This window comes from Chiloscyllium punctatum, chromosome 7 (assembly GCF_047496795.1).
Source record: "Chiloscyllium punctatum isolate Juve2018m chromosome 7, sChiPun1.3, whole genome shotgun sequence".
Lineage (NCBI taxonomy): Eukaryota > Metazoa > Chordata > Chondrichthyes > Orectolobiformes > Hemiscylliidae > Chiloscyllium > Chiloscyllium punctatum.
Window position 1 is genome coordinate 130,835,673 of NC_092745.1, and position 26,380 is coordinate 130,862,052.

General features: G+C 44.3%; 1 protein-coding gene across 1 annotated transcript in view; it reads left to right on the top strand.

Annotated features, from left to right (window-relative positions):
* The window catches only part of dnai3 (dynein axonemal intermediate chain 3), a 121,633-nt gene that overhangs the window by 65,985 nt on the left and 29,268 nt on the right, over positions 1–26,380 (top strand). Inside the window, exons 13-17 of the mRNA XM_072574848.1 lie at positions 5,300–5,373; positions 16,557–16,704; positions 20,250–20,334; positions 24,028–24,155; positions 26,106–26,169. Of these exons, the coding sequence (XP_072430949.1) occupies positions 5,300–5,373; positions 16,557–16,704; positions 20,250–20,334; positions 24,028–24,155; positions 26,106–26,169 (499 nt within the window). The remainder of the gene's footprint in view (positions 1–5,299; positions 5,374–16,556; positions 16,705–20,249; positions 20,335–24,027; positions 24,156–26,105; positions 26,170–26,380) is intronic.

Below are 26,380 nucleotides of genomic sequence, written 5' to 3' on the forward strand. Positions count from 1 at the left end.
AAATCTGAAACAAACACAAAGAATGCAGGAGAAACTCAGCAGGTTTGGCAGCATCTGTGGAGAGAGAAACAGAGTTAGTGTTTCTAGCCCAGTATGACTCTTCTTCAGCTATGAAGACATATGAAAAAATCACCCTCATCTCAGTCCTAAATGGCCTACCCCATATCCTTAGTCTGTGACCTCTGGTTCTGGATTCCCCAGTGATCAGGAACATCCTTCCTGTGTTTAGCCTGTTTAGTTCTGTGACAACTTTATAGGTGTCTATGAGCTCCTTCCTCATTCTTCTGAAGTCCTTTAAGTGCAGTCCTAACTGATCCAGTAAGTCTTCATCTGCCAGTTCTGCCATTCCAGGGATCAGTCTGGTAAACCTTTGTTATACTCCCTCCATTGCCAGAATATCCTTCCTCAGACAAGAAAACCAAACTCCGACACTATACCAGGTGTGGCCTCAACAATGCCCTGTACAATTATAACATACGTCCTTGCCCCTGTATTCAAATCAGGAGGGGCATGGATAGGGTAATTAGACAAGGTCTTTTCCCCAGGGTGGCAAAACACCATCTACTCAAACATTACTATCTATGAGAGGGGCGGACCGGTGGCTCAGTGGTTAGCACTGCTGTCTTACAGCACCAGGGATCTGGGTTCAATTCCCAATGAACCCAGAATGCCAACATCCCACTTGCCTTATTCACTGCCTGCTGCACCTGCAATGCTTACTTTCAGTGACTGGTGAACAAGGGCACCCATTGTTTGTTGCACCTCCCCCTTCCCCAATCTATTGTCATTCAGGATATAATCTGCCTTCCTGATTTTGCTACCAAAGTGGATAACCTCACACTGATCCACATTATACTTCATTAGCTATGCATTTACCCACTCACTCATCTTATCCAGATCACACTGAAACACTTCTGTGTTCTGCTCACAGCTCACTATCCCACTTAACTTTGTGTTGTCTGCAAAGTTGTAGACATTACATTTTAATCATTGACATATATTGTGAATAGCTGGGGTCCTTGCATTTATCCCTCCGGTTCCCCACTGGTCACTGCCGGCCACTCAGAAAATGACCCATTTGTTCCTACTCTTTATTTCCTGTCCAGCAGCTAGTTCTCTGTCTATCTGAATACACTAATTCTCAATTCCCCTGTGCTTTAATTTTACATGCTAATCTCTTATGTGGGTCTTTATCATTGGCTGTCTAAAACTCCAAGTAAGCCACATCCACCGGCTTCCCCTTATCAACCTTGTTCATTATGTCCTCTCAAATTTCTAATGGATTTGTCAAGGATGATTTCCCTTTCATAAATCCACATTGCCTCCGTTCAGTCCTGTCACTGTTTTCCAAGTGCTCTGCTGTTAAAACTTTGATAATCAATGAATGTAGCCATCACATCAGACCCTGGTCTAACTATGATTACCCTGAACATTCACTCCTCACTATACTCGGATTCACTATCTTGGGCTTGTGGGGTTAGTCATGTAGTGGTTGTGACGAGGTCAGCCAGGTGGACCGCATAGAATATGAGTTGCCTGATTGGGGCTGTTAATCTGGACCAATGAGGGAGCCCTGGCTGACAGATATAAACAGGATTGATTAGATTAGATTCTCTACAGTATGGAAACAGTCCCTTCAGCCCAACAAGTCCACACCAACCATCCAAAGAGCAATCCACCCAGACCCATTCCCCTACATTCACCCCTGACTAATGCACCTAACACTATGGGCAATTTAGCATGGCCAATTCACCTGCACATCTTTGGATTGTGGGAGGAAACCGGAGCACCCGGAGGAAACCCACACAGACACTGTCATTGTGATGGCTCTTAAGGTCTGATTCAATGGATATCTGGATCTCCACCATCTCTTGTGGCCCGACCAGCTTTAAAATCTCACTTGGCATCTGAATGAGCCCTGTTAGTCTGGAGCGGCCCCCACACAGACGGTTGCCCAAGGTGGGAATTGAACCCAGATCCCTGGTGCTGTGAGACAGCAGTGCTAACCACTGAGCCACCGTGCCGCCCCTCTCATAGATAGTAATGTTTGAGTAGAGTTTGAGTTTGAGTTTTCCACCCTGGGGAAAAGACCTTGTCTAATTACCCTATCCATGCCCCTCATGATTTGGTAAACTTCTATATGGACACCCCTCAGCCTTCTACACTCCAGAGAAAAAGGTCTCAGTCTATTCAACTCTCCTTATAACTCCAATGCTCCAGTTTCAGTGACATGTTTGTGAACCTTTTTTGCACCCTTTCAGGTTTAATAACAGGGTGACCTGAACTATATGTAGTATTCCAAATGTGGCCTTATCTGTGTCTTGCATAGCTGTAACATGACATCTTAACTCCTCTACTCAATGCTCAATGCTCTGACCAATGAATGCAAGTGTACCAAACACCTTCTTCACCACCCTGTCTATCTATGATGCCACTTTCAAGGAACTATATACATACATAGGTCTCTCTGTTCAACAAAACTCCCCAGGGCCCTATCATTAATAGCCTTTGTCTAAGGAATAGGGAATTGAAATGCTGAGCAAGATCGCTCAAATGGCGGAGTGATAAATGACCAGGTAAATAATGGTAGGGGCAGTGGGTAAAAGATAAATACTGGCAAGAATCCTGGAATCTTAACTTTGTTCTTATTTGAAGCCTTCCATTGTGATCTTTCCCGTCTGAAAGAATTATTGGGCCATTAACAATTCCTCTGACTGGATTGCTCCTTCAGTGTTACACTGGGAAAGCCAGCTTTTATACACCTGTGTGATTTATATTTATTTTTAATTAATTATGTGATGATGACTCATGATATATTATAATTGCTTTTATTTGGAAACTTGAGTTATAAAGTGGACAGAATGGTGTACTGTGTTAAGATTGATTTGTGTCTATAGCATGTTGGTTAAGAAGGGGAGACATTGGGTTGAGCCTTTTCTTGGTTAAGTGTGCATTGTGTGGGTTTCTTGAATGAGTTCTCACTGTGGGCCCCTAGCAAGTTTTTTCACCATATATTACCAATCAACAACCTTCCTCATCATTGTGATGGCTCTTAAGGTCTGATTTAATGGATATCTGGATCTCCACCATCTCTTGTGGCCCAACCAGCTTTAAAATCTCACTTAGCATCTGAATGAGCCCTGTTAGTCTGGAGCGGCCCCACATGGTTCCAGATAATTGTCCCAACATGTCAGACAAGGGTAATCGGCTCCTACAGACAGAGTGGTGCAGACGTGGGATACCCTCATCCCCCTCCAGAACCAGTTGAGGAGAACATGACAACAGGCCATGCCTGGCCTACTCTGAGGTTACCACCTGGATCAGCACAGTATCAGGGTCTGGAGGAATGACCAGCATTGTAGGAAGAAGGTCATTGTCAAAGAGTCATACAGCAAAGAAACAGACCCTTCAGTTCAACTTGTCCACCTTCTCCTCTCCATATGTTGTTGGGACACGGTGGTGAACCCTTCTGTTAATTAAACCAAACACCCATAAACGCTCACCTTGCCTCGTAATCTGTTAAAATAAAAGTGACAGAGAACTCCACAAATTTCACTATTTAATGAAAATAGCATCAAATTATTATTTTAACTCTTAAAGTGAACATTAAACAAAAACTATTCACAAATCAAAGCCCCCCACTTCTCTTAATTGCTCACTATCTGCCTCCAACTCTATAACAATATGCTGTTCCAAAAAGACACTTATTAAAATTACATCAATTTAATTTCAAAACGACACAGTCGTGGTCTTCTTCTGTGTCTTCACTCTTCTGGCTGATGATCTCCCTGGGCTGTCTTCTTTCTTGTTACTGTGAGTATGCTTCACATGAAAAGGTATCTTCTATAGACAGGGTTTTCTAATTCCTTTGAGAGCAAGACATTAGATGGGCAATTAGCTCTCCAGAAATTTCTCTCTCTACGGCAGTTGCTGTCTGACCAATTTTCAAAATGTCTGCAATCTTAAACCCCCAACATCAGTCGTCTCATTGGTTTGATGTTGAAAAAACAATAAATTCAAACTCAATTGGGTTTTAGTATCCTGGGACATAATTTAAACTGATTGATTTAATTTGAATTGTTGTCAAAGCAGCAACCAAAACTCAGGTATCCATTTCACAGCCAAATGTTACATATTTTCAATTTTCTAGGACACTCTGGGACTGCCATTTAGTTATATACACAGATGCTTGGTAACCTCTCAATTCAGAACAGCATTGTCTCTCTCTTAAAGTTACAAGTACATGCCTTAAACTTCATAACAATGTACCAATGTCTTCTCTCCAATACCTCACACTCGCTCACTGTCTCTGATACTGTATCCACTTCCTACCAAGGTTCATCCTCACTACCGCCTGCAACATCCTCCCTCACTCACCATCACCCACCCCAAATCCCTGATACCACTAACCCTGTGTGCCCTCTGTGCTGCCCACTGTCTCTCTTGGGGCACTCCCCCCTGCACCAACAGTAGCAGCTGTGCCACCCACCTTCATCCCCTGTAATACCCACCTCTCTCTCATTCCAGGAGGAAATAATCCCCCCAATGGGGCAGAATGAGGCGAGATGGGCTGATGCCTTCCTGACATTCAGTTCCTCACCCATTATGTGGAGAGGATCCTGACTCTGACCACCCTGTGGGACTGCCTGACAGTGACAGAGCCTCTGGACAGGGCTTGGAGGATGCCCCTGCCTTACTGCTAGGACCCTCTGAGTGAAAGCGAGCTTACTCAACGTGGCTGAGGCCCGTGGACGACAGTAGCTGCTGTACCACTCACTTTCACTCCCTGTAATACCCAGCTTCTCTCATTCCAGCAGGAAAACAGCCTACAAAAGGGCAGACGGACTCAGGACAGGTGGTGGGCTGCCCAATGTTCAGCACCTCACTCTCTATGAGGGGAGGATCCGAGTCCTGACCGCTGAGTGGCCGACTGACCACATCGGAAATCTGGGAGAGATATCAGAAGATGCCCTTGCCTCCCTTACTGTGCTGGGACCTCCTGAATGGAGACCATCTCCCTTGACTTGAGTGAGAACTGCTGATAGCTAAGACAAGCCTTCTGGCCTTATGCCTACCTTAAATAGCAAGGAAAGGCAGTGGAAGGCAGGGGTGCTGTGAGAGTCCAGGCCAGCTCAGAGTGAGTGGGCACTTTAAGAGCGGGTTAAGGAGCTCAAAAAGGGCCACAAAATGCCTTTAAATGTTCTACTATATTGAAGGTGCTCCATAAATACAAGTAATTGTTGTAACACTGTATAAACTATATCACGTTGCTGATAAAAAAATGTTGTTCTTTTTCAAGATCACAAGATTGGGCGTCCCATGTACAAATTCAGAAGGGATGTGTGTCCAACTTATCACGTGCTCTCCTGATTGGTAAATACTTTCATACTTAATCGTTGTACATAGTCTATTGTCCATTTGCAAGTTATCATTGCTACTTTTCTAGAAGGATCAGGGCAGCAGGTATGTGGGAACACCACCCCCTGCAAGTTCCAGGGAAGGGTTTATACTGGACCTGGTTGGGGGAAGTGAGCCCGGCCAGGTGAGTGAAGTTTCAGTGGGGGAGCATTTCGGGAGTAGTGACCATAATACTGTGAGCTTTAAGATACTCATGGATAAGGATAACAGCAAGTCCTCGGGGGTAGGTGTTAAATTGGGGAAGGCGAACTACAACAATATTAGGCAGGAACTGGAGAATTTTGATTGGACGCAGCCGTTTGAGGGTTAATCCACTTTGATCACGTGGGAGTATTTCAAATGGCCGTTGATAAGTGTTCAGTAGCAGCACATTCCTGCCAGAATGAAGGATAGATCTTGCAAGTTACATGAACCTTGGATGACCAGGAATGTTATAACCTTGGTCAGAAAGAAAAGGGAAGCATACTTAAGGTCGAGGAGGATGGGAACTGATGATGCCCTTGAAGTATATAAGAAAAGTAGGAAATAACTTAAACAAGAAATTAAAAGGGTAAAAGGGGTCATGAAAAGTCATTAGCAAACAGGATTAAAGAGAATCCCAAGGCTTTTTATAAATCTATAGAAAGTAATAGGAAAAGTGTTGACCCACTCAAGGACAAAGGAGGGAATCTATGTTGGAGCCAGAGAGGGAGGGTGGGTCTTAAAGGAATATCTTGTGTTGGTATTCACTAAAGAGAAGGAATTGGTGGAGGATGATCTCACGGAAGGGAGTATCACGTTTCTAAGCCAAGTTGCTATTAAAAGAAAGAGGTTTTGGAGAGGGTACAGATAAAGTTTACCAGGACGTTGCCTGGTCTGGGGGATTTTAGCTATGATGGAAGGTTGGATAGAATGGGTTTATTTTCACTGGAATGCAAGAGGTTGAGGGACACCTGATAGAAGTTTATAAGATTGTGAATGATATGGATAGAGTGGAAAGTATGAGGCATTTTGTGTGTCTTAAAAAGTATTAAGGTAGAAAAGTTCCCAAGTCCTGAGGGGATCTATCCCAGAATATTGAGGGAGCAAGAGAATAAATTGCAGGAGCATTGACAGACATCTTTATATCCTCTATGGCCACAAGTGAGGTTTCAGAGAATAGCTAATGTTGTCCTATTGCTTAAGAAGGGTAGCAGGGATAATCCTGGAAGTTACAGGTCTGTGAACCTCATGTCAGTGGTAGGGAAATTATTGGAAAAGATTCTCAGGGACAAGATCTATATGCATTTAGAATAAATGAACTTATTACCAATAGACAACATGGTTTTGTTCCAGGGAGGTCGTGCCTCACTAACTTGGTCGAGTTTTTTGAGGAGGTGATAAAGATGATTGATGAGGGAAAAGTGGTTGATGTTGTCCACATGGACTTCAGTAAAGGCTTTGGCAAGGTCCCTCATGGCAGACCAGTACAAAAGGTGAAGACGCATGGTATCAGGGTGAGCTGGCAAGATGGTTACAGAACTGGCTTAGTCACTGGAGACAGAGGGTAGCAGTGAAAGGATGGAGGGCTGTGACTAGTGGTGTTCCACAGGGATCAGTACTGGGACCTCTGCTGTTCACGACCTATGTTAATGGTTTGGAAGAAAACTTGGCTGGTTTACTTAATAAGTTTGTGGACAATATAAAGATTGGTGGAGTTGTGGATAGTGAGAAGCATTGTCAGAGGATACAGCAGGATATAGATCAGTTGGAGGCATGGGCAGAAAAATGACAGATGGAGTTTAATCCAGACAAATGTGAGGTGATGAAGTTTGCAAGGTCAAGTACAGGTGGAAATTATACTGTGAATGGCAGAATTGTTATGAGTATTGATATGCAGAGGTGCCCCACGAACCTCCACAGAAATCACATCGCCGACATTTCTGCCACCTACAAACAGACCCCACCACCAGGGATATATTTCCCTTCCCACCCCATCCGCTTTCTGCAAAGACCATTCCCTCCATCACTCCCTTGTCAGGTCCACGCTCCCCAACAACCCACCCTCCCGTCCTGGCACCTTCCCCTGCCATCGCAGGAATTGTAAAACCTGTGCCCACACCTCCACCCTCACGTCCATCCGAGGCCCCAAAGGAGCCTTCCACATCCATCGAAGGTCCACCTGCACTTCCACACATGTCTTTTATTGTATCCATTGCTCCCAATACAGTCTTATCTATATTGGTAGACTGCCCCGTGGCCGAACATTTCAACTCCCCCTCCCGCTCTGCTGACATACAGATCCTGGGCTCCTCCATCGCCACTCCCTCACCACCCGATGCCTGGAGAAAGAACACCTCATTTTCCGCCTCAGGACCTTCAAACCCAGGACGTCAATGTGGACTTCACCAGTTTCCTCACTTCCCCTCTCCCCCCACCTTACCGCAGTTCCAACCTTCCAGCTCAGCACCGCCCTCATGACCTGTCCCATCTGTCAATCTTCCTTCCCACCTATCCGCTCCACCCTCCTCTCCGACCTATCACCTTTACCCCCACCTCCAACCACCTATTGTACTCTTTGCTACCTTCTCCCCGGCCCCACCCACCTCCCATTTATCTCTCCACCCCGGAGACTTCCAGCCTCATTCCTGATGAAGGGCTTTTGCACAAAATGTTGATTTTCCTGCTCCTCGGATGCTGCCTGACCTGCTGTGCTTTTCCAGCACCACTTTAATCTTGACTCTAATCCCCAGCATCTGCAGTACTCGCGCCCATATGAGTGTGCAGGTCCATAGATCACTGAAGGTGGCAGCACAGGTAGATAAGAGAGTAAAAAAGGCTGATGGCATGCTTACCTTCATTGGATGGGGAACTGAGTATGAGGATAGATCAGTTATGCTGTAGCTTTGTAGAACTTTAGTTCGGCCTCATTTGGAATATTGCACACATTTCTGGTTACAACACTACCAGAAGGATGTGGATGATTTGGAGAGGGTACAGAAAAAGTTTACAAGGATGTTGCCTAATATGGGGGATTTTTACTATGAAGGAAAGTTGGATAGATTGGGTTTGTTTTCACTGGAATGCAGAAGGTTGAAGGGCGACCTGATAGAAGTTTATAAGATTGTGAATGATATGGATAGAGTGGAAATTCATCCTGAGGAAGAAGAAACATACTAAGGGGATGATGAGGTAGCCATAGCTGACAAGGGAAGTCAGGGACAGCATAAAAGAACATTAGGGACAAAAGAGTAACAAGGGAGAAAATGGGGCAAGATCAGTAAGGCTGCCTATATGTGGACCCACAGCTGTATAGGACATTGGTTGAGCCTCTATTGGAATACAGCTGCAACATGACCTCCCAACTCCGATACTCAATGCACTGACCAATAAAGGAAAGCATACCAAACACCTTCCTCACTATCCTCTCTACCTGCAATTCCACTTCCAAGGAACTATGAACCTGCACTCCAAGGTCTCTTTTTCAAAAACACTCCCCAAGACCGTATCATTAAGTATATAACTCCTGCCCTGATGTGCCTTTCCAAAATGCAGCACCTCACATTTATCCAAATTAAACTCCATCTGCCACTCCTCGGCCTATTGGCCCATCTGATCTAGGTCCTGTTAGATTCTGAGGTAATCTTCTTTGCTGTCCACTATGCCTCCAATATTGGTGTCATCTGTAAACTTATTAACTATACCTCCTCCATTCACATCCAAATAATTTCTCGAGATTCTATTATTCTACGATATAAATGACAAAACATAGTGGACAAGCACAGATCCCTGTAGCACACAGCTGGTCATAAGCCTTCAGTTGAAAAGCAACTCTCCACCACGATCCTCTGTCATCTACCTTCCAGCCTACCTTCTGTATCCAAATGGCTGGTTCTCTCTATATTTCATGTGATCTAACCTTGCTAACCAGTCTCCCATGAGGAAGCTTGTTGAATGCCTTATTGAACGTAGAACATAGAGCCTTACAGCGCAGTACAGGCCCTTCGGCCCTCGATGTTGTGCCGACCTGTCATACCAACCTGAAGCCCATCTAACCTACACTATTCCATGTTCGTCCATATGCTTGTCCAATGACGACTTAAATGTACTTAAAGTTGGTGAATCTACTACAATTGCAGGCAAAGCATTCCATATCCTTACTACTCTCTGAGTAAAGAAACTACCACCGACATCTGTCCTATATCTATCACCCCTCAATTTAAAGCTATGCCCCCTCATGCTCGCTGTCACCATACTTGGAAAAAGGCTCTCCCTGTCCACCCTATCTAACCCTCTGATTATCTTTTATGTCTCTATTAAGTCACCTCTCAACCTTCTTCTCTCTAACAAAAACTGCCTCAAGTCCCTCAGCCTTTCCTTGTAAGACCTTCCCTACATACCAAGCAACATCCTCTGCACCCTTTCCAAAGCTTCCACATCCTTCTATCCGAGATTGATAGATTCTTGTTGTCTAGAGGAATTAAGGGCTACGGGGAGAACACTGGTAAGTGGAGCTGAAATGCGCATCAGCCATGATTGAATGGCGGAGTGGACTCGATGGGCCGAATGGCCTTACTTCCACTCCTATGTCTTATGGTCTTATAATGTGGTGACCAGAACTGTACACAATACTCCAAGTGCGGCCACACCAGAGTTTGTACAGCTGCAGCATAACCTCATATCCATATAGAGTTGAGAGTGTGTTGCTGGAAAAGCGCAGCAAGTCAGGCAGCATCCGAGGAGCAGGAGAATCGACGTTTCAGGCATAAGCCCTTCATCATTCCAGACGCTGCCTGACTGGCTGTGCTTTTCCAGCACCGCACTCTTGACTGATCTCCAGCATCTGCAGTCCTCATTTTCTCGTCCCTGAAGTCCATATAGATCATATCTACCATTCTGCCCTCATCAAACCTCTTCGTTGTCTCTTCAAATACTCAATCAATTTTGTGAGACATGATTTCCCAGGAACAAAGCCCATATTGCCTATCCTTAATCAGTCCTTGTCTTTCCAAATACAGTACATACAGGATCCCTTGTACTGCATACAATTCTAGTCTCCCTCCTACAGGAAGGACATTGTGAAACTTGAAAGGGTGCAGAAAAGATCTACAAGGCTGTTGCCAGAGTTGGAGGGTTTGAGCTATAGAGAGAGGCTGAATAGGCTGGGGCTGTTTTCCTTGGAGCATTAGAGGCTGAGGGCTGACCTTATAGAGGTTTATAAAATCATGAGGGACACAGATAGGGTAAATAGGCAAGGTCATTTCCCAGAGTAGGGAAGTCCAAAACTAGAGGACATAAGTTTAAGATGAGAAGGGAAAGATTATAAAGGGACCTAAGGGGCAACTTTTTCATGCAGGGGGGTGATGCGTGTATGGAATGAGCTGTCAAAGGAAGTGATGGAGGCTGGTATAATTGCAGCATTTAAGAGGCATCTGGATGCATATATGAATAGGTCAGTTTTAGAGGGATATGGGCCAAAGACAGGGAAATGGGTTTAGATTTTTTTCAGCTATCTTGTCAGCATGGACGAGTTGAACCGAAGGGTCTGATTCTGTGCTGTACATCTCTATGGCTCTTTAAAAGCAAAATAGTCCAAAAATGTGCAGGTTAGGTGAATTGGCCATGCTAAATTGCCCGTAGTGTTAGGGGCAGGAGTAAATGTTGGGGAATGGGTCTGGGTGGGTTGCGCTTCAGTGGGTCGGTGTGGACTTGTTGGGCCGAAGGGCCTGTTTCCACACTGTAAGTAATCTAACCTAAAATAAAAAGCATACGATTTGGTGATGATTAATGGGAAGCCAAAGGATTGGGAAGCCTTTAAAAACCAGCAGAGGATGAAATGTGAGGGTAATCTAGCTAATGATAGAAAAGAAGATTGCAAGTGTTTTTAGAGATATCTAACAAGTAAGAGAGAGGCAAGAGTGAACATTGCAACACCGAAAATGAGGCTGGAGAAATACTAATAAGCAACAAAGAAATGGTAGGTACTGAGTAGGCAATTTGCATCAGTTTTCACAGTGAAAGACACCAGCAGCAAACTAGACCTTCAAGAGAGCCTGGAGGCAGAAGTGACTGCAGTGGCCATCACTAAGGAGAAGGCGCTGGAGAGGCTGAAAGGTCTGAAGATAGATAAATCACCTGGACCAGATGGACTAAACCACAGGGTATGAAGGAGATAGCTAACAAGATTGTAGCACCATTGGTCGTGATCTTTTAGGAACCAATGGAGTCAGGGAGGGTCCCAGAAGACTGAAAAATGGCTAATGTAACATTGTTGTTTAAAAATGGATGGAGGCTAACAACGGATGTTACAGCCTGACCTCGGTCATTGGTAAGATTTTAGAATCCATTACAATTAAGCAGTAAGGTGGGCAAAGAAGTGGCAGTTGGAGTAAAATGTGGGAAAGTGTGAGGTTATACATGTCAGTAAGAAGAATAGAGACATAAATTATTTTCAAAACAGGGAAAGGCTTCAGAATTGTGAAACACACATGGTCTTGGGAGTCTGAGTTCAGGAGCTATGGAGAAGGAGAGGATTAGGCAAAATGGGAGGATATTTAATTGGGGAAGAGGAAACTATGATGCAATTAGATATGAGTTAGGAAGCATGGACTGGGAGCAATTGTTCCATGGTAAAGGCACTATAGACATGTGGAGACTGTTTAAGGAACAGTTGTTGCGAGTGATGAATAAATATGTCCCTCTGAGACATGGAAGAAGGGGTAAGATAAAGGAACCTTGGATGACGAGAGCGGTGGAGCTTCTCGTCAAAAGGAAAAAGGTAGCTTACATAAGGTGGAGGAAGCTAGGGTCAAGCTCAGCTCTAGAGGATTACAGGCAGGCGAGGAAGGAGCTCAAAAATGATCTGAGGAGAGCCAGGAGGGGGCACGAGAAAGGCTTGGCAGAACGGATTAGGGAGAACACAAAGGCATTTTACACTTATGTGAGGAATAAGACAATGGTCAAAGAAAAAGTAGGGCCGATCAGGGATAGCATAGGGAACTTGTGTGTGGAGTCTGGGGAGGTAGGGGAAGCCCTAAATGAGTTTTTTGCTTCTGTCTTTACGAAAGAAATGAACTTTGTAGTGAATGAAACCTTTGAAGAGCAGGTGTGCATGCTGGAATGGATAGAGATAGAGGAAGCTGATGTGCTGAAAATTTTGTCAAACATTAAGATTGACAAGTCGCCAGGCCCGGATCAGATTTGTTCTCGGCTTCTTTGGGAAACGAGAAATGCAATTACTTCACCACTCGCGAAGATCTTTTCATCCTTGCTCTCCACTGGAGTCGTACCTGAGGACTGGAGAGAGGCAAATGTAATTCCTCTCTTCAAGAAAGGAAATAGGGAAATCCCCGGCAATTACAGACCAGTAAGTCTCACGTCTGTCATCTGTAAAGTGTTAGAAAGGATTCTGAGGGATAGGATATATGACCATCTGAAAGAGCATGGCTTGATTAAATGCAGTCAACACGGCTTTGTGAGGGGCAGGTCATGCCTCACAAACCTTATCAAGTTCTTTGAGGATGTGACTAGAAAAGTTGTTGAGGGTCGAGCTGTGGATGTGGTGTATATGGACTTCAGCAAGGCATTTGATAAGGTTCCCCATGGTGGGCTCATTCAGAAGGTCATGAGGAAAGGGATTCAGGGGAACATAGCTGTCTGGATACAGAATTGGCTGGCCAACAGAAGACAGCAAGTGGTAGTAGAAGGAAAATATTCTGCCTGGAAGTCTGTGATGAGTGGTGTTCCACAGGGCTCTGTCCTTGGGCCTCTATTGTTTGTAATTTTTATTAATGACTTGGATGAGGGGATTGAAGGATGGGTCAGCAAGTTTGCAGATGACACAAAGGTTGGAGGTGTCGTTGATAGTATAGAGGACTGTTGTAGGCTGCAGCGAGACATTGACAGGATGCAGAGATGGGCTGAGAAGTGGCAGGTGGAGTTCAACCTGGATAAATGCAAGGTGATGCATTTTGGAAGGTTGAATTTGAAAGCTGAGTACAGGATTAAGGATAGGATTCTTGGCAGTGTGGAGGAACAGAGGGATCTTGGGGTGCAGGTACATGGATCCCTTAAAATGGCCACCCAAGTGGACCCAAGTTAAGAAAGCATATGGTGTTTTGGCTTTCATTAACAGGGGTATTGAGTTTTAAGAGTCGTGAGATCTTGTTGCAGCTCTATAAAACTTTGGTTAGACTGCACTTGGAATACAGCGTCCAGTTCTGGTCGCCCTATTATAGGAAAGATGTGGATGCTTTGGAGAGGGTTCAGAGGAGGTTTACCAGGATGCTGCCTGGACTGGAGGGCTGATCTTATGAGGAGAGGTTGACTGAGCTCGGACTTTTTTCATTGGAGAAAAGGAGGAGAAGAGGGGACCTAATTGAGGTGTACAAGATAATGAGAGGCATAGGTAGAGTCGATAGCTAGAGACTATTTCCCAGGGCAGACATGGCTAACATGAGGGGTCATAGTTTTAAGCTGGTTGGAGGAAAGTATAGAGAGGATGTCAGAGGCGGGTTCTTTACACAGAGAGTTGTGAGAGCATGGAATGCGTTGCCAGCAGCAGTTGTGGAGGCAGGATCATTGGGGACATTTAAGAGACTCCTTGGCCATGCTAAAATGCCTGTAGTGTTAGGTGCATTAGTCAGAGGGACATGTGTCTGGGTGGGTTACTCTTCAGAGGGTTGGTGTGGACTGGTTGGGCTGAAGAGCCTGTTTCCAGACTGTAGGGATTCTAAACTAAGCTTTCTCAGTTCAAGACACAGTTAAGGTAGGCCTTATCAACAATGGCCAAATCCCATGAGTGAATTAAAAGACACTTCCATCTTTTGATTGGTTCTGATGCAAGGTGCTAACATCATTGAAGTCCACAATCTTCAGCACAATAGGGAGCAGACTCCCAGACAGGAGTAAGCACACATGCTTCCTGCTCACCATACTGCAGGGTCCGCAGGATGTTTACAATCTAAACTGAGTGTGCCAACTGAATTTCAAAGCCAATGGGGTTAATTTTAATAATGAAATAATGGATTGGCAAATTCTGCTCTCTTGAGAAATCTAATGAGATAGCTGAATTCTGAGGTGTATAACTTGTATCATCGTTTGAAGGATGTTAATGGTAAAGAAGGATATTCTGTTTCCACAAGTTGATATGTCAGTAACTAGGGATCACTATTTCAAGATTGTCAGCAAGAGAGTTGGCAGTGAGATCAGGAGAAACCTTTTTATTCAGAGAGATGTTGGGATTTGGAATATGCTGCCTGGGAGAGTGGGGGAGGCAGATTCTACAGGACATTTCAAAAAAATGGTGGCTATATATTTGAAAGCAATTCATTTGGATTTTGGAATTGCATCTTGGTAATACAACAAGGGCAGGACTTATGCACGTAATACTCGGGCCCTGGGTAGTGTTGTGGAACAGACAGGACTAGGATTTCAGGTATATAATTCTTAGAAATTTGTCTCATAGGTAGACAGGGTGGTTAAGAAAGTGTTTTGCATGCTTGCCTTTATTGCTCAGACCTTTGAATACAGGAGTTGGGACATCATGTTCAGGTTGTATAGGACATTGGTAAGATGTTTTCTGTGTTCACTTCTGGCCACACTCTTATAGGAAGAATATTATTTAACTGGAGAGGGTTCAGAAAAGATTCACTGGGATGTTGCCAGAAATGGAGGGTTTGAGATACAAAAGTAGACTGGATAGGCTGGGACTTTTTTCACTGGAGTATAGGAGGTTGCAGGGGTGACCTTATTGAGGTTTATACAATCACGAAGGGCATAGATAAAGTGAATGTTCAGGGTCTTTTCTCTAAGGTGGGTGAATTCAAAATTGGGGAGCATATTTTAGGGTGAGAGGAGAAAGATTTAAAAGGAACACAAGGGGTATCGTTTTTACAGAGAGTGTGAAATGAATTGCTCGAGGAAGTGGTGGATGCAGGTACAGTTACAACATTTAAAAGACATTTGTATAAATACATGAATAGGAAAGGTTTGGAGGGGTATGGGCCAAGTGTAGACTGGTGGGACTGGTTTAGTTTGTGAATATGGTTAGCACGGACTAGTTGGACTGAAAGGTCTATTTCCATGTTATATGACTCAATGATTCTATTGAGGGCTCGGGAGACAGGGCTGGAGAGTAGAATTAACTGGGTAGCTCTTTCGGGATCTAGTTACAGAAACAATGGGATGAATGGACTCATTCTGTCCTGTAAAATTATATGATTCTAATTTTCCCCTCCCTTTCCCATTGGAACCCAAAGTTGAATCAGTCTCACTCTTGAAAACAATTGTTGATCGAATTCTGAAAATTCACATTTCTTCAAGTGAATAAATATTTCAGGCGTTCTCACATCTCAGCAGACTCAGACCTGGTTAGTATTTGGATGGGAGGCTGCCTGGGAGTACGAGGTGTTGGGCAGGCCTTTGAACCCTCTTATGGCACAAGTGGTAGTGTCCTTGCACATGGACCAGGAGGTCCAAGTTAAGTCCCACCTGCTCCAAAGGTGTGTAATAACATCTATGAACAGGTTGATGGAAAACTAAACAAAAATATTTTCTCATCTGAGTCCGAAGAAGATAACTCCTTGTCCTGAAAGCACACCTCAATGCTGTAGACTATCCAGTCAGTGGAAACAGCCCAACAAGCCTCGTTGGAATGAGATCACCTCTTAGTCCTCTAAACGTTAGCAATCAGGCTTCTCAATTCATCCTCACAAACCCTGCAGCTTAGGTCAACGTCCCACTGGCCTGACCCAGGAAGACCTTTTCTTTGGCAAGTCTGGCATTTCTTTCCCTCCCCTTGGTCTGAGTGGCTTGCTTATTGGTCACTGTGGATCAGTCATGTTGCTGAGAGTCTGGAGTCACATGTAGGGCATGAAGGCTCGTTTCCTTCCCTGAAAGGGATTGGCGAACCATGTGAGTGTTTACAAACAATTGATGATTTTCGGTCACTATCACTGAAGTTTATTTAGTTAATTCAAATTTCCAGCAACTCCTCATGTTGGGATTTGAACCCAAATTCCCCCACAGCACTAGCTTGGATCTCTGGCACACCAGAGCAGTGACATTACCACTGCACCACTGTCCTCCCTACCATCATCCCTCCCTCCCTCCCTCCCTCCCTCCCTCTGCAGGTCAATGTAACCACGAGGAGCAATGTTGATGCCATCCTATTTCTGCAGTTCAATTCTGTTCTGGGATATTCGAAAACCCAAAGCCACCGTCCTGACCAGACAGGAGAAACAGAAAATGGAGAAGGAACTCCAAAACCCCGAAGGAGTGCCCAACACTTTTAAACATATTGATCTCTATTGGAAACCAATGCACAAGGTAATGTCAATCTTTGTAATTTGAAAATTACGACGTCACTGGGACTGAGTTAGAGATTGGTTGATTTTTAAACAAATTTCATTGGATCTGGACCTTGCTGGGAATGGCCAGTATTTGTTGTCCATCCCTAATTGCCCATGAACTGAGTGGCTGACTTGGCCATTTCAGGAGTGATTATAGAGTTGCTCTGGAGTCACATACCTGCCAGAATTCCCTCCCTGATGGGTATTAGTGAACCAGGTGGGTTTTTACTGACAATTGAAGATGGATGCCTTGGTCACCATAACTAAGACTAACTTTCAAAGCCAGGCAATGGGCTAGTGATATTAACACTGGACTGTTGATCCAGAGACCCAGGTGATGTTCTGGGTTTGAATCCTGCCACAGCAAATGGTGGAATTTGACTTCAATAAATACCTGGAATGAAGGGTGATAATGACTATGAATCGATTGTTGGAAAATCCCATCTGATTCACTAATGCCCTTTAGGGAAGGAAACTGCCATCCTTGTCTGGTGTGACTCCAGACCCACGACAATGTGGTTGACTCTAATCTTAGGGATGGACAATAAACTCTGGCCAAGTCAGTGATACCTCAGCCTGGGAATGAATAATAAAGAGAAATTTACTTATTGAATTTCAGTGCTGGCAGCTGCCGTAATGTGTTTCAAACCCAAGTCCCCAGTATCTGGAGTAATTGTTGAGTGACTTCAGTACTGTGCTATAATTTCCATGTTCCTTACCATCATAGCTGAGGGGGCAGCACTTGCATCTGTAAGTCAGGAGAAAGCAGGTTCAAGACAGCAAAATCTAGGCTTAGCATCAGTGCCAGAGCATGGGCATCAAGCTCCCTCAGAGAGGAGTCCGATCCCAGTTGAAATATCAGACAGTGACACTCTGTGCCCAATCAAGTTGGCATGAAATGTCACATGTTCGTATTTGGAAGAAGCTTGCCCTGATTACTTGGCCATTATTTATCCCCCAATCAATATCACTAGAGCAAACAAGCTAGTCACAAGATGCACTGCAGAAATTCACCGAAATCCTCAGCTAAACCCACAGTCATATTCTTCTAGAAGGACAAAGGGCAGATACATGGGAACATTGCCATCTCAAGTTTTCCTCACCATCCTGACTTGGAAATGTATCACCGTTCCTTCACTGTCGCTGGGTCAAAATCCTGGAAGTCCCTCCCTCAGGGCGTTGCGAGTCAACCTACGGCAGAGGTTCAAGAAGGCAGCTCACCATCACCTTCTCAAGGGGCAATTAGGGATGGGCAATAATTGCCAGCCCAGCCTGCGATGCCCACGTCCAACAAGTGCATGTTTAAAATATGATCACACTACTCTTTGATGTGATCTTGCTGTGTGCCAATTGGCTGTTTCATTTCTGACTTTACAAAAAAAAATCATGTCTGCATTTCAGAGACTACACTGAGGTTGCAGAATGAAAAGTTTTTTTTCGCCTTTTTTGGAGCTGGAGTTTTGATGGAGGCATCATGTTCCTTACCCTTCCAACTGAGAAGCCCACCACTTGTCAGCCACTGTCTAAAAGCCTGTTTTCAGGCAGCCCAAGCACACTCAGAGTGGCCCTGATTATTTCAGAGAGGGACTCCTCACTGTGTCCAACACGCACACTGTCCGGTTGCTCTGTAATCTGGCATCAGCAGGACTGAAACACAGTTACTGCCAGAACGGCCAGCAGCTCCTGAGGTGGAAGGCCAATGGAAACCAGACTTAAAGATAAATCCAGGGATAAAGGAGAGTCCTGACCAGGAGTCCTCAGCGAGGGCAGCAAAGAAGCTGAGGGGTTGGGAGGGAACAGGAGTTAAAGGAGGTGTGTACGGTCTTGGAAATGTGAACAGGGGACTAACCCCTCTCTTCCCAACCCCTCTCTTCCCTTTTGTGACCAAAAGCTGCCCATGCAGGATGCTTGCCTTGCCATGCTCATCCCATCCATGGGTATCTCATTAATCATCCACTACCCTGTGTTATATGGGAGATAGACTGGGGATGGCTGGAGAGGCAATGGGCTATCTTTTACAAGCAGCTCTCCTTGCTCCAGTCCTATCTTCAGACATTTCAGAAACAGAGCTGGGAGGGGCTGTTGTAAACTCCAACCCATGGAAGGTAGATTGGAGTTGAATGTTTTATCAGCCATTAAGTGTGGTTCAGTGTGTAAATGTACCTAGGTCATTTCAGCAGTAAACCTGCAGTCTAGCCACATTTTCTCCATACTTTATGGTCAATTATTCTCACACGTGCTCCACACTTTGATACAGAATAATGCTTCTGTAACTTTATCCAAGGGGCTGTCTTACACCCTACTTGGAAAATAGCAATTCCGAGGTAGCGTGTTCCTACTCACACCTTCCTTTCTCGGAGTGAGAATACCAATTTAATTCAAAATTAGTGTCAGCTTCATCTCTCTCAGATTAAGAGCTTATTAAAATTCCTTTATGGAATGAGAGCATCACTAGCCAGGCCAACATTTACTGCCCAACCCTAATTACCCAGAAGGCAGTTAACCACATGTGGGTCTGGAGTCACATGTAGGCCAGTTTCCTTCCCTAAAGGGCATAAGTGAACCAGATGAGTTTTTCCAGACACTTGGCAGGGGATGGGTTTTCCTCCTGACAATTAGCAATGGATTCCTATTCATTTTATGTCAAATTCCACCATCTGCCATGGCAGGATTTGAACCCAGGTACCCAGAACGTTCCTGGATTAACAGTCCAGCAATAATACCACTCGGCTGTCATCTCCCTTAATTTGCTGCAGACATTACGTTGAGTCAACCTTGAAGTTGGGGCTCTAGGTGAAAATCCAATCAACAAGGATAAATTTACCTGTAACAGCTACAACCTACTGAGTCATGTGACAAAACAGAGGAGACAGATTTAAGACAATTTGCTAAAGAACTGAAGGTAGCAAATGAGATTTTCTTTTCTTTAAAGACAGTGTCTTGTTGTGATCTAGAATGTATTGCCTGAAAGGGAGATGGAACAATAACTTCATGTATGAATAGATTCGAGAACAGCTCCCTCTCTGCTGTTATCAGACTTTTGAATGGACCTCTTTAATGTTGATCTGTCTCTGCAGCTGTGACACTGCAACCTGTGCTCTGTTCTGTTACCCTGATGAACTTGTATAGTGCAATTTGCTTGTAAAGCCAGTAAGACAACACTTAACACTGTACCTCAGTACACGTGACAGTAATAAATCAAATCAAATTAAATCCAAAACAGAATCAGAATCATTTATAGGGAAATGGTGTTAATTTTGGATAGCTGTACCTTTTGAATTGGCGCAGGTATGATGAGTTGATTGGGCTTTTCATTCCATGGTTTAATGAATAAATCTTTATCTTCCAAACCCTGAATAGGTTTCACCATGTTCTGAGAATGGGAATGATAGAATGATAGAATCCTGCTGTGTGGAAACAGGAAGGGTCACTCGACCCGAGATGTTAACTCTGTTTTCTCTTCACAGATGCTGCCAGACCTGCTGAGCTTTTCCAGCAATTTCTGTTTTTGTTCCTGAACAGGTGTTGTTACCTAAGATTTCAACTGCTGGAGATTACAGCCCTATGAAAATTAGCATGAAGGAGAAGTACTCTGAGAGAGTCTATGGTAAATACTGACACTTTGTAATCTCCAAGTGACATTGGTTGTTTCCTCTGAAGGGTGGCCCACCTGAGAATTTTTGAAATGACTAATCTTTCATTGGAGATTCAGCGTTCTGATCCCAGCCCATGTTATTACCAGAAGGTAGCAGCGTTCATGCTCAGTGCAAATGCGTAGATTAATAGAATCCCTACAGTGTGGAAGTAGACCATTCAGTTCACTGAGTCCATATCAACCCTCTGAAGGGCATCCCACCCAGACCTAACCCCCTAACCCTGCTTTTCCCATGGATAACCCTCCAAACTACACATACCTGGTCACCATGGGCAGTTTAACACAGCAGATCCACCTTACTTGCATTGTGGACTGCAGAAAGAAACCTGAGCACCTGGAGGAAACCCACGCAGATGTGAGGAGAATGTGCAAACTGCACACAAACAGTTGCCCCAAGGCTGACATTTAGAATGCATATCTCACGAATGCTGCCATCATCCTGGTCATTCGTCAGGGGTTAGTTTGTTTCAGCTGCAATGCATTTGATTAGATTAGATTCCCTACAGTGTGGAAACAGGCCCTTCAGCCCAACAAGTCCACACCAACCCTCCAAAGAGTAACCCACCCAGACCCATTTCCCTCTGACTAATGCACCTAACACTATGGACGATTTAACATGGTCAATTCACCTGGCATCTTTGGACTGTGGGAGGAAACTGGAGCACCCGGAGGAAGCCCACACAGACATGGGGTGAATGTGCAAACTCCACACAGGCAGTCTGACTTAGGCTGGAATCGAACCAAGCACCCTGGTGCTGGGAGGCAGTAGTGCTAACCACTGAGCCACTATGCCACCCTCTTTATACTTTATAGGGATTTCAGTGTCATTCTTTGAAGTAAAATACCAATAACTGTGTAGGCTTTATAACCTACTCAATCCTGCAAACACCTATTGCATGTGGGTTTAGGTTTTTTGAAAGTTAACAAATTGCTTGGTGTCACAGAGCTTCAACATTGACAAAAGGAGGCAAGACGCTAAAGCTTTTAGTGTTGCATTGATCAGAACGAGGAGGCAAGAAACAGCTATGAGCAAAGAGTGACATAATTTATACAGCATGAGAAGAGGGTGTTGATTGGTTGGGACATCGTTGGCTCAGAGCAAGGCCAGGTAACTCTCAGTCATAATTCCCAGGCCAGGCAGGTAGATGGTGATTGGTCAGGGTGTTGAAAAAGACAGCGCTGTATGGTTCCAAGACCCTATATGTACAAATTCATTTTGCCTACATTAAACAATGTAAAAAATAGAGAAGGAACGAAGTTCAATTACTTAAAGATACATATTGAAGATTGCACACTAGTGTGTGTATTTATACATGGAGCTTCTGGGTCGGCCACATTCTCACTCAATGATCCAACAAGTTCATGGGGCTCATTCCTAAGTCGAGGTTAAATGTGTCAGTAAAGGAATGGGAAAGAGCCCATAGCGTAATCAGGTGACCCACAGACAAACCGGAAAAGGTGAGAATTCATAAAGCTAGTAAAGGAAATCCTGAGCAATCCTGAGACAGAGAGAGTTCCTGAGAAAGAAATCCGAGAGAGATATCCTGAGGGAAAGAGAGCGAGAGAATCTGCAGCACAAACAGACAGATAACTTGGCATAGAGAAAATGCAAAGTGTAAATCAACAGAAATGGTTATATATTGGAGAAAGTATTGGCTGAGAGTTTTGTAAGGGTTTGTACTTTGATACTGCCTTAGGAAGACACCAGCAGCATACCAGGACCCAGGTATAGAGGTGAGTGTAGTGGCCATCACCCCTGTTTAAGAAGGGAGGGGCAGAAGGCAGGAAATTATAGGCCAGTTAGCCTGACCTCAGTTGTTAGTAAGATTGTAGAGTCCATTATTAAGGATGAGATTGCAGAGCGCTTGGAAGTGCATGGTAAAATAAAGCTGAGTCACCAAGGCTTCATCTAGGGAGTTCATGCCTGACAAATCTGTTCGAATTCTTTGAGGAGATAATGAGCAAGTTAGACAAAGGAGAGTCAGTGAACGTGATCTATTTGGATTTTCTTTGACAAGGTGCTGCACAGGAGGCTGCTGAATAAAATAACTGTCCATGGTGTTAAAGGCATCGTACTGGCATGAATAGAGGCTTGGCTGTCTGGCAGGAGGCAAAGAGTGGGGTCAAAGGGATCTTTTTCAGGATGGCAGCTGGTGACTAGTGGAGATCCGCAGGAGTCAGTGTTGGGATCACGTCTATTCAGATCATACATTAATGATCTGGGTGAAGTAACTGAGGATACTGTTGCTATGTTTACAGATGAAACATTGATAAGTGGAGGGGCAGGTAGCGTTCAGGAAGTGGGAGTCTGCAGAAGGACCTGGACAGGCTGGGAGAGTGTGCAAAGAAGTTGCAGATGGAATACGATGTGGGAAAGTGTGAGGTCATGTACTTTGGTAGGAAGAACATAAGTATAGATGGTTTTCTAAATGGGGAAAGGCTTCAGGTATCTGATGGCAAAGGGACTTGGGAGTCTTAGTTCAGGATTCTCCTCAGGTTAACATGTAGGTTCAATTGGCAGTAAGGAAGGCAAAAGCAATGTTAGCATTCATTTCAAGAGGGCTAGAATACAAGAGCAGGGATGTACTGATGAGGCGTATAAAGCTCTGGTCAGACTGCATTTGGAATATTGTGAGTAGCTTTTGGGTCCTGTATCTAAGGAAAGATGTGTTGGTGTTCGAGCGGGTCCAGAGAAGGTTTACAAGAATGATCCCAGGGATGAAGGGTTTTTCATATGAGGAGCAGTTGAGGACTCTGGGTCTGTATTTGATGGAGTTTAGAAGACTGAGAGGCATGGATAGAGTGGACATGGAGAAGATGTTTCCAATAGTGGGAGAGACTAGGGCCCGAAGGCACAGCCTCAGAGTGAAGAAGTGACTCTTTAGAACTGAGAGGAGGAGGAGGGATCTCTTCAGCCAGAGGGTGAACACTCTGAGGAACTCATTGCCAAAAAGGGCTGTGGAGGCCGAGTCATTGAGTATACTTAAGACAGCTACAGATAGGTTGTTGATTAGCAACAGGTTCAAGGGTTACAGGGAGAAGACAAGTGAATTGGGTTGAGAGACACATCAAATGGTAGAGCAGACTCAGTGTACCAAAGGGCCTACTTCTGTTCCTAAATCTTATGGTGTATGGTCTTAACAATTCAAGGCTTCTTATTTTGTTTCATTACCATACTCATAACAATGAATTATGGCATATATGTGATCTACACCATGGAAACAGGCCTATCTGATCTGATGTCTGGTCTCCACAAATGCCTTTTCCCATTCTCTCTTCACCTCAATCCATCACCATATCTTTCTAATCCTTTCTCCCCCTTGGGATTATCCAGTCTCCCCTCAATATATTGACGTTATTCACCTCAACCAGTCCCTATGGGAGTGAGTTCCCCTTTCTCCCCACCATCTGAGTGAAGATATTTCTCCTGACCTTCCTATCAGATTAATTCATGGTCTTCTTCTATTTGTACTCCCCAAACGAATGGAAATGTTCTCTTTGTCTGATCACATGGAACATTTTCATCAAGGGCCATTTCAAGACCTTCTAACCATTCTTGATAGTTGAATATTTTCCCGAACCTCAGTTTAATATTAAAATTAAGTTCAGTGAACTTCACAATGATATACTTTCCTCTTTCTACAGACAAGGCCCAAGCCAATCTGGCAAAGACCAAAGGAGAGACTTCCAAATATACTGCCATGGATGTTCCCTCGAGCAGGGATCTGACGTTTGTGGATGATATCAACACCTTCATGTTCATTGGTACTGAAGTAAGTCAGGCTAACAAGAGTCCTGACATTTATGTGATAGGGAGAAGCAACAAGCCTGTTTATCCTTTCATAAAACACTGGGAAGAATTTTATCCTCCCTGGAGGTGACAGGAAACACAGTGATGAAGGGAATTGAGTGAGTGGGCGGGCTCTGGTGAATCTCATTAAGTCACTAATTGAGGTGAGAAGGTGCTGAGTAAGAACTTCCACAGGGGGCCTTTCTTTTATATTTTCTAAATAAGATGTTCAGATATGTTATTCCACAACGTATGGAACAGGTAGGATTTGGGCCTGGGTCTCCTCACTCAGAGATAGGGACACTATCACTGTGCCATAGGTACCTTCAAATGGGGACTTTCTCAATCCACCACCAGTTAATCATAATATTATAGAATCCTTACAGTGTGGAAGGAGGCCAGTCAGCCCATCTTGTGCACACCAACCCTCTGAAAAGTGTCCCACCCAGACCCAGCCCCCTGCACTATCCCGATAACCCTGCATTTCCCATGGTTAATCCACCTAACCTGCACTAAGGTGTCACCTGGTCAATTAATAGCCATTTTCAATTCATCACTTTTCTGATGACCCGTCCACAGCACGCATGAAAGGTTGCTAGTTTCCCGACTGGGAAAGTAGGATGACTAGATTGTCAGGTTGGGGAGGTCACTCTGGGGCCCAACTGGATTAACTCATGCTAGGCAGGCCTGTGAAAGCCACTGTCTCACCCTTGCCTCCGGTCCCTCTGAACCCCTCTCTGCATGTCCCACAAAAAATAACTTACTTCCTTGACACTGGATCCCCAAGATGTAAACCTCAACCAATAATCTTTCAGATCCAGAAGCTGCCCACCTTTTATTGGCTAGGAGCCCCTGGCAACCTGAATTGCCAGTGGCCGAGGCCAAGAAATTCACCAAAGCTCTGCCCCACACTTAGACTGAAAAAATGGGAAATCTCCCATTTCTGTTCATTTTAAAGAATATACTTTTTTCTCATTCATTGATTGGATGTTGATCACATTGGCAAGGCCAATATTTATTGCTCATTTCTAATGGCCCTAGAGAGAGTGTGAAATAGCTTTTTATTTAGACCATTGCAGTCCTTGTGGTGTAGGTACACCACGATGCTGTCAAAAAGGGCATGAAGGAACAGCAATGTATCATCAATTCAGGATGACCTATGGCATGGAGTGAACTTGTAGAAGGTAGTGTTTCCATCCTTCTGCTGCCCTTGTCCTTCAAGATGATCCATGGCTCAGCTTTGGAAGATGCTCTAGAAGGAACCTTGGTGTGTTGCTGCTGTGAGTTTTGTAGATGGTACACACCACTATATGTGTTTCGGAGATGAAGGGAGTGAATATCGAAGGTGGCGCTAATCAAATGGCCTACTTTGTCCTGGATGGTGCCAAGCATCGTGAGTGTTGTTGGAGCTGCATCCATCCAGGCAAGTGGGGAGGATTCCATCCCACTCCTGACTTGTGCCACTGTAGATGGTGGACAGGCTTTGGGAGTCAGTTGGTAAGTTAATCACTTCAGAATTCACAGTCAGTCATGATCACATTGAATGGGGAGTTGAGTCAATGAACTGAATGGCCTATGTCAGTCCATACATATTATGATCTAATCTTTGACCTGTTCTTGTAGCCACATTATTTAAGTGGCTGGTCCAGTTGAGTTTTGGTCAATGGTAATTCTAGGATGTTGATTCACTGATGGTAATACCATTGAATGTCAAGGGGCGATAGTGAGATTCTCTCTCCTGTCAGAGATGGGCATTATCTGGCACTTGTGTGGCATGAATATTACTCGTTATTTATCAGCCAAAGCCTATAAAATCAAAGTATTGATAGAACAGAAGCCAGTCAGGGCAAGGGTGATGGTCACACAGAATATGTAAGGTCGACCACTGGTTGTGTAGAAATATTAATGATTCGTGTTGGATCTTTCTGTCTAGGATGGAGAGGTTACTTCTGTCGACTGGCAAGTGGAAAGAGACTATGATACTGGAAAAATGACTAGTAAGTGTGTAACAGTCCAAAATAAGCTCCCGACTCAGGTAAATGTAGGGGAATGGGTGGGTTGCGCTTTGGCGGGTCGGTGTGGACTTGTTGGGCCGAAGGGCCTGTTTCCACACTGTAAGTAATCTAATCTAAGTAATCTAATCTAATCTAATCTAATGTAAAATATTGGTGTCAAATGAGATGGTTCAGATTGAAAGATTTACAAAAC